The following is a 13,731-nucleotide window of genomic DNA, read 5'->3' as shown; positions in this document are numbered from 1 at the left end:
GGAAACACGCATGGTCACACACAAAGTCAGTGTTGGACTTGGTTGGGTACAACTGTGAGGTGGCAGCTATACCAGCTGTGCCATCCTAAGAATCAATGTCTCCTTAATTACACACAAAGAATTGTTTTGTATTTACAACAAGAACCAAGCCATTTGGTCTGTGTTGATATTAACAGTCCACTAAGGCCAGCTCTCTGTTCATTAACCTCCATTAATAGATCTTTGTCCCAAGTTAAAAACAAGCTATATCCCTCTGCCTCTGTCTCCCTTCTTCCCTGAAACATCAAAACTTTGGAAACTCTTGCTTCTTTCAATCCTCCTTCACACAGTTGCAATGCACAGTTTTAAAAATCCATGCAGTACCACCCGTCCACAAATGACCTCAGTGGCCCTCCTTAATTCTTGTCACGAGCTCCTTCTCTTTCTGAGGCCACTGTTCAACTCCAAAAACAAAGAAACAAAGAACAAGTGACTGAGGTCACCCACTTTGAACAAAGAATTAATGTACTGTGCACTCTGTACACTGTAAATCCACAGAGATCACCATCATTGAAATCAGAGGCAGCAGTGCTTTCAAGCAATAACACCATGCAGATTCTATATTTTGAAGAGTGTTGACTGAAGTGTTCTCCAAAATACTCCTTTTAAAAAAATTCCTCTCCCTCTTGCCATGACGATTGGCGATTTGGGCTCATCACGTGACACTTTGTGAAGAACAAGACCAGATTCCTTGCAATCTGTCATTTTGCCAATTGCAGAATGTTGTGTTTCAGTTTCAAGTTTTAAGAAAAAGAGACCTCAGCTTGCCCATGCTTCTTCGTCTAACCACTAATAACACAATGACAGTGAAGGATTACTTTAGCTCAATAATCTAGTTCATTAACTGAATGATTTCATCTTTGTACAAACTAGTCTCAACTAGTCGAGAGGAGAAGATAACGCAGCTCGCAGCAGCCACTCTGGTGAATGGTATCTGTTATCTATCAAGTAGGGTGCCGTGCACAATCCTGATTTGATGGAGACAGACGTGAGAGCATGGAGGAACATCTGGTGAAACTCCTGAAATGCCTGTTTCGTTGCCGCTGCTACTGTGTGATCCAGAATCTCCGGAGGAGACGGCCCCGAGTCCTCAGCTTTGCCTGTTGCTCGGCAGCTGGGGCGGGGTTGAAGCGCTCGGCAGAGATGGTGCTCGGTGCTCAGTGTTGGAGGCTCAAAGTTTTCGGACGGACTCAGAGTTGGCTGTGGTCAGGTGCTTCTAATGCATCAGCAAGTTTGCGGTGCTTGGAGGTTCACGGCAGGGAGAGTTTCTCCCTTCTACCGTCTGCGTGAGATGATGGGGCTATCAGGAATTGAGACTTTTTTATTTACCGTGCCCATGGTCTGCTCTTACCAAATTACGGTATTGCTTTGCACTGTTGTAACTATACGTCATAATTATGTGGTTTTGTCAGTTTTAGTCTCGGTTTGTCCTGTGTTTCTGTGATATCTTTCTGGAGGAACATTGTATCATTTTTTAATGCATGCATTTCTAAATGACAATAAACGAAGACTGAGTGTCCTCATAATCTGAAAAAAACTATAATTACCAGGAAGAGGTGCAGACATCATGAGATAGCAGCAACAATAGGCTATTTGACCACTTCGCTTCATGGCTGACCCTGTGACTTGTCCACTTTTCTGTACAATCTCTGTATCCCTTGATTCCCCTGAAGACTAAAAATCCACCTAAGCCTTCAAAACACTCCACCTCCATGGCTCTCTGAGGTAGAAAATTCTGAAGACCACAACCCCCTGAGCAACTAATTCAGTGAAAAAACAGCCAGTTGCTTATCCTGAGGCAATGATCCTTGGCTAGTCTGAGCTAACAGTCATACGCATCCACCCTGTCAAACCACCTCAGCATCTTATCCACAGATTCCTTGCTCCCGGAAAACTGTTTCCCCTTGAGGGAATGTCACATGTACGCAGAAGCAGGTTTACTCTATTCGAAGAAAATGAAGATTGCAGGAGGGAGGGAGAGGGGAAGATTCAAGCAGGGAATATCTGAGCCAGAAAACTTGCCTATTTATAGAAAGGTAATTAACATTCAAATTATAAGTCTCAGACGGAATATTTCAATCATGCACTATATTGAGGTGTAGATTGGATATGATTCCAGTGACATCACTGCATGTTCTTACCCCCACAATGCCATCTGTTTTCAGATACATCATTTCAGATGTACTTCGAGAGAAGCTGGCCTTTTCATTAATGTGTAAATCAGCCAGCAAGTTCAGGGGAACAGGCAGAATCCGGGATTTTTTTTGTTCTCCAGGACATGGTTAACCACCCTTTCATATCCACTGCAACTGGCCCTCGGCCATACTGCTATTCTGAAGAACTTGCTGGATTTACACCAATTAAACTCACCACATAAATTTCAATCTGGTAATTAAGAAGAAAGGTGGTAACTATCAGTGCAATGCCAGTCAACTTTTCTAACCCAGACAGGGGACAACTGAAACCACTCAGTCTCATTCTTACATGTAGTAAATAGTTGTTAAAGATTCAAAGGTATTCAAATATTTTTTAAAAAGAGACTTTTATTATCTTGTCTGTTCTCTTTCTCCCTTTCTTCTGCTTCAATATTACCTTTCTTTCAATTTTCTTTTTGTGTCTGATTTGATGAATCCTCTCTTTCCTTCCCTATCCTTTCATAAATCTCATTGGTTAAGGAGATAGATTGTTGAACCAACTGTAACAGCTCACACATACACAGTAACCTCCACAAGTTAATCTGATGAGTCTTCCACTTACAGCACACAAGTACTATCATATCAGAAATATTAGCCCATTTTACTCTGGGTTAAATCATAATAGTCATACAGCATGGAAACAGGCCCTCTGGTTCACTGACTCTGTGACAACCTTCAACAACCCATTTACACTGATCCCACTTTATTCTCCCCACAGTAACTCCCTCCAGATTCTATCCCTCATTTACACACCAGGGGCAATCTAGTCCCTAATTAATCCTTTCCTCCACCGTCTGTAAGGAGTTTGCACATTCACCCTGTGACTGCGTGGGTTTCCTTTGGGTGCTCTAGTTTCCTCCCACAGTCTAAAGACAAACCGGTTGGTACATTAATTGGACCTTATAAATTGTCCCGTGATTAGGCTAGGGTTAAGTCAGGGATTGCTGGGCCACGCGGCCTAAAGGGCCAGAAGAGCCTATTGCATGCGATGTCTCAATAAATAAATCTTCGGAATGTGGGAATAAAATAGAGGAAGCCCCTGTGGTCATGAGGAGAACACGCAAATTCCATCAGTGGGGGTCGAGATTGAACCCGGATCTATTAAATTTACATGAAGGGCATTTTAGGACCTGACAAAGGAGAAACATGCAGCTTTCACAAAGTGACTTTCATCTCTGTTTTCCATCTTGAAAACTTCACTGGGAGGGTAAAGTTAGAAACTGTGAACAAGTACAGCCTTAACAACTTGAAGTTTTAAAGAAAACAAACATGAGAAAATCTGCAGATGCTGGAAATCCAAGCAACACACACAAAATGCTGGAGGAACTCAGCAGACGAGGCAGCATCTAGGGAGAAGAGTAAATAGTCAACGTTCCGGGCCGAGACCCTTCGTCATCCAGTCCTGATGAAGGGTCTCAGCCTGAAACATCGGCTGTTTTACTCTTTTCCACAGATGCTGCTTGGCCTGCTGAGATCCTCCAGCATTTTGTGTGATTTATTTTAAAGACTTCATTTTAATAATTTGAAATGGTGTGGGTATAATATTCTAGCTCACGATCATTTTAATATTTGTGCTCTTACCCCAATACACCGATTCAAGTAATTCCAAGCTTATTTTCATTGTTTCACTGGCAGTGAATCACAGGCGTTGAGACCGTGAATTGTCCTGTGGTTAGTAATTAACATTATTATGACAGAATTTATTAAAATTGTGTGGGTTGAGAGAGGTGGTTCACCAATTATACAATGAATATTAGATCTTATTCGCTAACCATCGAAAGAGGCTGCAGAGGGTCATAGTCTCAGCTATCTCCATCACAGGCAAAAGGCTCCCCACCATCAAGGTCATATTCAAAAGGCAGGGCCTCAAGATGGCAGCATCTATCATTAAGGATCCTCACCATCTGAGATATGCCTTCTTCTTATTACTACAGTGCATGAACACTGCCTCACTATTCCCCTTTTGCACTATTTATTTTTTATTGTAATTTATCGTAATTCTTTATGTCTTGCACTGTACTGCTGTCGCAGAACAACAAATTTAAAGACATATGTTAGGGGTAATAAAGCTGATTCCGACTCTGACTACCTCCAATGCCCAACTTTCAATGGGTGGCACGTGAGTATAGGGGTCAGCACAACGCTTTACAGTGCCAACGATCCGGGTTCAATTCCTGCCGCTGCCTGTAAGGAGTTTGTACGTTCTCCCCGTGACCGTGTGGGTTTCCTCCGGGTGCTCTGGTTTCCTCCCACAGTCTAAAGACGTACTGGTCGGTAGGTTAATTGGTCTTTGTAAATTGTCCTATGATTAGGTTAGGATTAAATTGCTGGCCGGTGTGTCTCGAAGGGCTGGAAGGGTCTATTCTGTGTTGTATCTCAATAAAATAAGAAATAAAATAAAAACTTAGTTACATGAATAAATTGCATTTCCATATTTCTTATTTATATTGCTCAATATAAAGAAACCATAATAACCCAGCAATCGACAAGATGCAGTTCTACTGGAGTGCATGCCTTCTACACCCCTTGTACAATTTGCCTGGGCCACTTAATCACCTGCTATGGACCAGTCTACCATAGTCAAGTCAAGTTAAGTCGTCACTTTTTATTGTCATTTCGACCATAACTGCTGGTACAGTACACAGTAAAAACAAGACAATGTTTTTCAGGACCATGGTGCTACATGAAACAATACAAAAACTACACTGAACTACGTAAAACAACACAAAAACTACACTAGACTACAGACCTACCCAGGACTGCATAAAGTGCACAAAACAGTGCAGGCATTACAATAAATAATAAACAAGACAATAGGCACAGTAGAGGGCAGTAGGTTGGTGTCAGTCCAGGCTCTGGGTATTGAGGAGTCTGATAGCTTGGGGGAAGAAAATACTATCTGATCTAAAGGTGCAAGACTCAAACACATATTTTTCCAACAATTCATCTGTACAGATGGCACCTCTGGTGGCATAGAGACATTGTGTTCTTGAAACTAAATCATCATCTTGCAAATGCACTTGTCCCAATAACTTTCAGTGCAATTTCCAACAAGGTAGTTACCTTTTATTTAGAGAATGAATTAATTTGCGTATAGTCAACTTTGATTATGTGTTTCACTGTACTTAATGAATCCTAACTCCCAATTCCATTCCATCTACTTATCACATTCTCTGTTCTTTCAGCTTTAACCACTTCATGATCAGTCTCCTCCCCAATATTCTCCCCATTTTGTAAGCACTGAAGTGAAATCCATGGTGGGGAGCACTGCTATTTTCCACATTCTTAACTAGCTAACCACCCGATCCTTCTTCTGCACCCCCCCCCACCCCCAAGTCCTCGTCCCTTACTTTTTTTGGTCACTTCCCAAAGTCTTCCCAAATTTTCCTCATATTCCTGTATTTATTTTTATCGCAGCAATAAATTCCATGCACCCCTTGTTCAAATGTTTGCACATTTCTAACCCCTTATATGCAATCAGCATCTTGACAGGTGAATGTGTTTTTGTCCCAACATTGAGAGTTAATCTAATTCTTTGTTATCCCTTTCTTAATCAAAATCCCCACTTTCTTTTCACTTCACCTGTCCTACCTTGTATTTCACGTTTCTAACATCCGCTCTGGTCCAGCCTAGTGCCCTTGGTTTTGTATGTGGTCCTCAGACCTTCTCTCTTGGTCACTGCTCCCAAAGAGACCACTCACTGCTCAGGACTCCTGACTCCTCCGACAATCCCATTGCCTCGATAAAATGAACACTCTGTTTGAGGAGGTCCCCAATGCTCCCCACTTCCTCTTCTCCTTTACTGCTCATTTTGCCCTCTAAATAATATTGTAAACTGATAGAGAATGTAGAATATAGAACAGTACAGCACAGGAATAAGCCTTTTGGCCCACAATGCTGTGCCGAACAAAAGGGGATATACTGGTGGCCTTGATCTTGGGCCATTCACAGGCCCAGGCGGCAGGCAGTTGAGGGCTCTACCCCTCCTCCAGGGTTATGTTTGTGCCCAAGTGTTCTTGGTGAGGGAGCATGCAGTCTCTATGGGCACAATGGGGGGATTTCCGAGAACAGTAGGCCTCCCAGAGAGTTGAGTGATTTGTAGATGATAGCAACCATATTTTATTTTGAAATTGCAAACAGTATTGTAAATCCCTGATTATTATGTGTATTTTGTGAGTGAATAAACTTTTGTAGTTCTGTAAAAAAAAATTAATCAATATCTCTTCTGCCTGCCCATTGCCTATTTCCCTCTATTCTTTACCTGTCCATGTACCTGCCAAAATGCCTCATAAACGTTGCCATCGTACCAGCTTCTACCACTTCCACGACAGACCGTTCTGGGCACCTACCACTCTCTGTGTTAAAAAAAAGTACCCCATGAATCCCCTTTAAACTTCACCCTCTCACTTTAAACCTATGCACTCTCGTATTTTATGTGTCCAGCCTGGGGAAAAGAAATTGACTGTCTACCCTATTTTTGCCTGTCACAAGATTATAAACTTCTATCAGGTTTCCCCAGAGCCTCTGATGCTCCAGCGAAAACGAGCCAAGTTTTTCCCAATCTCTCCTTACAGCTCATACCCTCTAATCCAGGCAGCATCCTGGTGAACCTCTTCTGCACCCTCTCCATAAGCCTCCATACACTTCCTAGAATGGAGCAGCCAGCCCTGCGCACAATACTCCTCTCCTCTCCTATCAGATTCCTTCTTATTTATCCAGAGATACAGCACGAACAGGTCCTTCCAGCCCCAACAAGCTGCATCGCCCAGCAACCCATCTATTTAACCCTAGCCTAATCGGAGGACAATTTTACAATGACCAATTAATGTACTAACTAGTAGGTCTTTGGACTGTGGGAGGAAGCTGTAACACCTGGTGGAAATCCATGCATTCACTGAGAGAACATACAAACTCCTTACAGATGGCACCAGAAATGAACTCCAAACTCTGACACCCTGAGGTGGCATCCTTTACCTTGTCCACCTGTCACCTTCCAGCTTCTCATCATCCTCCCTCCCCACCCACCTACCTTCCCATTCACCTGGCTTCAGCCATCACCTTCCAGCTTGTACTCCTTCCACTCCCCCACCTTTTATTCTGGCTTCTTCCCCCTTCCTTTCCAGTCCTGATGAAGGGTTTCGGCTCGAAACGTCGACTCTTTATTCCTCCCCATAAAAGCTGCCTGACCTGCTGGGTTCCTCCAGCATTTTGTGTGCGTTACTCTGGATATCCAGCATCTGTAGAATTTCTTATGTTTAGATCTGGTACTGTCTAGTTCTTAGTGTCATTCCCAATTCCCCCCTCCCCAATCAAACACATATTCAATAAGCAATATAGCTGACTCCCTGGCTGGCAGAGTTCCTGAGCCCCACACTGCTCTGGTGAAAACTCTTCTACGATCCCATGGTGTGAATGGTGGGTGTTAAACCAGCTCCTCAAACTGCTCAGAGGTGACCAAAAGAAACATACTGAAAAGTGAACATAAAACCAGAAGAACACTGTATCTGAGACCATATTCTACCTCACAGCAAGTCCGATCCATCCACCACCACAGTGAGCACTGGCCGGCATTGGCTCCTGGTCAGGGAACACCTCACATCCAATATCCACATGCTTGCTTTCAAGTCGCACAACAATCTCACTGTCCCTAGTTCTGCAACCAGACCCATAACACTTTGAGATAGCTGCACTCCTCCACTTGTAATTGCACCACCACTGACACAAGAACACAAGGTTCCTCCAGCCTGTCCTGACTCTCAGTATGACTATGTTCTCCGTATTATTTATTTATTTTTAATTATTATTTGCTTTTATTGTATTTGCACAGCTTGTCTTCTTTTGCACGTTGGTTGTTTGTCAGTCTTTGTGTGTAGTTTTTCATTTATTCTATTGTATTTCTTTGTTCTACTGTGAATGCCTGCAAGAAAATGAATCTCAGGGTAGTATATGGTGACATCTACGTACTTTGATAATAAATTTGTTCTGAACTTTGATCAAGGCTGGTGTACCCCCCCCCCCCCGGCCTAAATTCCTCTTCAGTGCCAGTTCTACATAACCCATAATCACCAATCTTTGTAAAATTTATCTACCTCCATCTTAAACATATCTAATGATCTGCACCCTGGGGTAGAGAATGCCAGAGTTTCTCCACCTCTTGTGAGATGAAATCTCTCCACACCTCCATCTTAAATGATCACCCGCTAATCCTATAACTACTTCCCCTCATTCAGGACTTTCCCACTATTGGGAACATATCAGCATTTACCTTGCCTTGAAGACACAAAAGATTACAGATGCTGGAATCTGGAGGGAAAAAAAATTGTGGAAGAACTCAATGGGTCAGACAGTATCCGTGGAAGGAAATGAACAATCAGGGTTTCAGGTCGAGAACTTTCTATCTTGGATTCTTTTGTGTCTCATACAAAATACTGGAGGATCTCAGCAGGTCCAGCAGCATTTATGGAAAGGAATAAACAGTCGACATTTCATCATCTTGGCCGAAAACATTCCCCGTTTATTCCTTTTCATAGATGCTGCCTGACCTGCTGTGTTCCTTCTGCATTTTGTGTGTGTTACTCTGGACTTCCAGCATCTGTAGAATCTCTTGTATTTATCTTTTGTATCTCAGTAAGGTCACCAGTAATTCTTCTAGACTCTGATATAGTCCCTACCTGTTTAGCCTCCCTTGATAGGACAACCCTCTCATCTGAGGAAGTAGCTTTCCCTTTCATCTGTTCCTCTGCTCCCTTCGAAGACGCTTGTTTAACCATCTCCTCCCTCCAGCCTTCACCTGTTTCTGAAACCTCCTCACCCAGGGTCGAGTTTTGTTCCCTGAAGTATCTTGGGACTTCGAATGCGTTATGTAAATACAAGTTGCTGATCTTATGTTTCTGGAAGCTGTTTACTGTGTGCGGCTCTGCCTAATGCTGCATTCCGGAAAAATTAGAGTTTAACAAAAATCACAAGCAGCTCCTTAACTTGCCATCCTCAATATGCATCCACCATGCTGATATGCTAAATGCTGATATGCTCATGTGATATTACTGCAGAATACACAGTGCCCCCTCAAAACAAAATGACTCGTTACGAATTTTAATATTGACAAACCAGAGTTGTGCATGGATTTAGAATGATCGCCGTCCTTACTACTGGACATGAGCAATAAATACGCGGCGCTGGGGCGACTGCAGTCCGAACCACCGAAGCTTTGCAGAAACCCACACTGCAATCTCACAGCATATCAGAGAGAGAGTTACTAAAAAAAAGATGCATTTCAGCTGCAATGGGATAAAGACTGCGGCCCATTTGCACTCACCTCTCAAACAACACTGAATGAAATATCCAAGGACGGGATTCGCCTTTCTCTGCTTTTAATGGTTGCCAAGCTACAAAATAAAACAAACCAGTCGTATGTGTTGTTAATTCTACTATCCCACATACAAATCCTTTATGGCTGAGTTGAGAAAAAAAATAGAAGAGAACGTAGAGGGAAGCCGTTTCCAAAGCTTCTTTTCCCTGGGATCACTCAAGGATTCCGCTAGAGTGAACGGTTTGATGTAAACGGATTTTACCACCTTTCCTGATTGAATGACATTTGACAGATTGCGTTTTCGGAAAAAAAATCGAAAGAAACACAGTTTCTGCTTGTAGTCAGCTGGGAAATATAACAGCTCAGGCCAAATGGGCTCCTTCTTACCTGTTATGCATCTGAATGCATGTTTTATCCCACTCGTTAAATGAACGGATGCATTCCGCATTCTGATTTCTCCGCAGCTTTGCCGGTCACTGCTGGTGTGGTGGTTGCCTAGACCCGGAATCCACTCCCTCCAGCGGGACGCTCGCGGAATAGCAGAGAAACCAGGGGGAGGAGAACTGAATCTGTCCTCACCGCCCAATAACACACGAGCGGGAAAAGCGAAAACCTCTATTAATTGCGCTAAGCCTTCATCATTAGTGAATAACTTTAAAGCCTTACGAAGAAGCAATTTACACCAACTGTTTACAGTGAAAGGAAACAGAGAACGCAGGCGGGGAGAATTGGTAAACGAGTTGCAGGTCAGGTGGGAATGATTTGGGGTGCAAGCACAGGAGACTCTGCAGATGCTAGATTTGCAGATTCTCCTCTCAGAGCGACACGCACAAAATACTGGAGGAGCTGAGCACGTCAGGCAGCATCTATGGAGAGAAATAAACTCTCCATGTCCTGATCAAGAGTCTCAGCCTGAAAGGTGGACTCTTTTTGTCTTTCCATAGCCGCTGCCCGACCCGCTGAGTTCCTCTGGCATTTCGTGTGTGTCGCTTTTGGGTGTGAGTTGTGACTAAATGATGGTGCAGCTGTAGACAAATGCAGGTGTGATTTTCAGAAACCCCTTGCCCTAATACAGGAGAAGGAATAAGACGGGCGATCGCAGAAATCAGGTGACGTATCATTCTGTGTTTTCTAGGCTGAACGGATTTGCATCCCAGCCCACGGGTTGTATGCAACAAGGATGCTTCTCTCCTTTACAGAGTTACCCTAATGCTTTTTGACTTCAGCTTGCAGATTCTCCTCTCAGCTTCTCAAATAAACTTAACACTTGCAGGCATCCAAGTCTCATAGCCTGGTATGGCAACTGCTCTGCTCCAGACCGACGGAACGTTCAGAGAGCGGTAAACACCGCTCAGGCTCACCACTCCCTTTCGCCCAGTCTACCTACACAGTGCGTTGCTTCCGGAAGGCGAACAGTACGGTCAAGGATTCCTGCCACCCTGGCCATTCCCCGTTCTCTCTTCTACTTTCTGGGAAAGGATACAGGAGATTGAAAGCCCAGACGACCACATCCAAAAATGGCTTCTTCCCCACTGTTGTCAGACTCCCCACCTCTCTCACATCCCCTCCCCAGTAATGCTGCCACATTCTCAGACTCTTAACTCTACCTCTCTCTCTGTTGTCTCTTTAACATTTCTGTTTGCAATACTGCAAGTTGCCAGACAATCTCTGCACCATTCTGTTCTTCTGTGTTCATCATTGTGTTTATTGTCATATTTATTATCACAGTGTACACACTTTACTCTGTGAGTTTACCCTTTCATTACAGTTCATAGTGCAATGACAAAAAAGAAGCTGGACAGAAATTGGGCCCGGGCATAGGACACGGAAAGATGCGAGCCAGCATCTTCCACTCGCCTTTGCCCCCACTCAAATGGGCCATCCTGACTCAAAGTAGGGCAAATGGTACAAACGTCTTAGTTTTTACCCTAGGAATTAGTCGGTGGCATCCATCACTATTCCTCTACCCATAAGAGGAAGTAATTAGGCAGTCAGAAATATCCAGATATCCATTGCCGTGAATTCAAGCTTCTCGCGATAGAACCATCGATGACAGCGCAATAGATCCTTAGGTCAGCATTTCTACTTTGTGCAGAGTGTTTACGTTCACTGGGGTAGATTTCTTCAGCAGGAGATGAGTATGTATATGTGGTAGATGAGGTCGTGCAGAGGACCACAGTGAGCAATACTGCTGGCACTTGTACTGATGAGAAATTTGAACTGTGCTGCTCTTCCACCACAGACTCGTCAACCTGATACTGAACCAGTTTGGGTTCCTCTGTGCATCAGATGTCCAACTCTCACTCAACGTCAGCAAAACCAAAGAGCTGATTATTGACTAGAGGAGGAGGAAGCTGGAGACCCATGAGCCAGTTCTCATTGGGAGATTGTAGGTGGGGAGTGTCAGTAACTTTAAATTCCATGGCGTTACCATGTCAGAGGATCTGTCCTGGGACTAGCACATAAATGCCATCAATGCCAAAGAAGACACAACCGTGGCTCTACGTTCTTAGAAGTTTGCATAGAATTGGCATGTCATCCAAAACTCTGACAAACTTCTATAGATGCATACCTTCAATTATACCAGTACTCAAGAAGAGCAGTGTTAGCTGCCTCAACAACTATCGTCCAGTAGCGCTCACATCTATGGAGATGAAATGCTTTGAGAGGTTGGTCAACTCCTGTCTCAGTAAGGACCTGGATCCTCTGTAATTTGCCTATCGCCACAATAGGTCAACAACAGACACAATTTCAATGGCTCTCCACGCAGCCTTGGATCACCTGGACAACACAAATATCTATGTCAGGATGCTGTTTATTGATTATAGCTCAGTGTTTACCACCATCATTCCTACAGTCCTGATCAAAAAAACTACAAAACCTAGGCCTCTGTATCTTCCTCTGCAACTGGATCCCTGATTTCCTTTTTTTGTAATTTTTTTTTAATTTCATCATCATACAAACATTTCCATAAGATGTATTTCAGATACTGTACATATATATCATATAATCATATTTGTCACAAATCTCCACATAATATTTATCTGAGGTATACACTTATAGAAAGTCCTAACCAGAAGACTACAATCTGTGCAAATTGGAAATAACATCCCCACCGTGCTGACAATCAACACTGGTGCACCATTAGGATTTGTGCTCAGATCTCTGATCTACTCTGTCTATACCCATAACTGTGTAGCTAGCCATAGCCCTAATGTCATCTATAAATTTGTTGATGATGCAACCATTGTTGGCAGAATCTCAGATGGTTATGAAGGGTGTACAGGAGCGAGATATACCAGCTAGTTGAGTGATATCACAGCAATAACCTTACACTCAGTGTCAGTGAGACCAAAGAGCTGATTGTGGACTTCAGAAAGGGTAGAACAAGGGAACACAAACCAATCCTCATAGAGGGATCAGAAGTGGAGGGAGTGAGCAATTTCAAGTTCCTGGGTGTCAATGTCTTTGAGGACCTAACCTGATGCAGCTCTAAAGAAGGCAGGACAGCGGCTATATTTCATTAGGAGTTTGAAAAGATTTGGTTTGTCACCTAAAACACTCAAAAACTTCTACAGAAGTACCGTGGAGAGCATTCTGACTGTCTGCATCATCGTCTGGGATGGGGGGGGTCACTGCACAGGATTGAAGTAAGCTGCAGAAAGTTGTAAAATTAGTCAGCTCCATCATGGGTACCAGCCTCCATAGTACCCCAAGACATCTTCAAGGAGCGATGCATCAGGAAGTCAGCGTCCATCATTAAGTAACCCCACCACCCAGGGCATGCCCTTTTCTCACTGTTACCATCAGGTAGGAGGTACAGAAGCCTGAAGACACACACTCAGTGATTCAGGAACAGCTTCTTCCCCTCTGCCTTCCGATTCCTAAATGGACATTGAACCCATGAACATTACCTCACTACTTTTTTTATTTCCTATTTTTTTCATTACTTATTTTAATTTAACTATTTAACATACATAGATATAATAACTTTAATCCAGTTTTTTCTATATTTATCATGTATTGCATTGTACTGCTGCTGCAAAGTTAACAGATTCTGATTCTGATGAGTATCCTGATTGATTGCATCATGGCCTGATTTGAAAAGTCTACAAAAAATGGTGGCCACAAGAAAGCAACATCCATCATCAAGGATTCCCATCACCTATTCCATGCTCTGATCACATT

General features: G+C 43.2%; 1 protein-coding gene across 4 annotated transcripts in view; it reads right to left on the bottom strand.

The window, feature by feature from the left end:
• Nucleotides 1-10,037, bottom strand: part of b4galnt1b (beta-1,4-N-acetyl-galactosaminyl transferase 1b) — a 120,340-nt gene extending 110,303 nt beyond the window's left edge. For 3 of the 4 annotated variants that reach the window (XM_063037321.1, XM_063037323.1, XM_063037324.1), the window contains exon 1: nucleotides 9,931-10,037. In XM_063037321.1, coding sequence (XP_062893391.1) covers nucleotides 9,931-9,941 — 11 coding nt within the window. In that variant the 5' untranslated portion in view covers nucleotides 9,942-10,037. Of the gene's footprint in view, nucleotides 1-9,549; nucleotides 9,588-9,930 lie in introns of those variants that run through there. The other variant, XM_063037322.1, reaches the window with a different exon arrangement.
• Nucleotides 10,038-13,731: the final 3,694 nt, after the last annotated feature.

The sequence above is a fragment of the Mobula hypostoma genome, chromosome X1, assembly GCF_963921235.1.
Source record: "Mobula hypostoma chromosome X1, sMobHyp1.1, whole genome shotgun sequence".
Classification (NCBI taxonomy): Eukaryota; Metazoa; Chordata; class Chondrichthyes; order Myliobatiformes; family Myliobatidae; genus Mobula; species Mobula hypostoma.
Note: the sequence above shows the minus strand (reverse complement) of the source record. Positions and strands in the feature narration are given on the sequence as shown.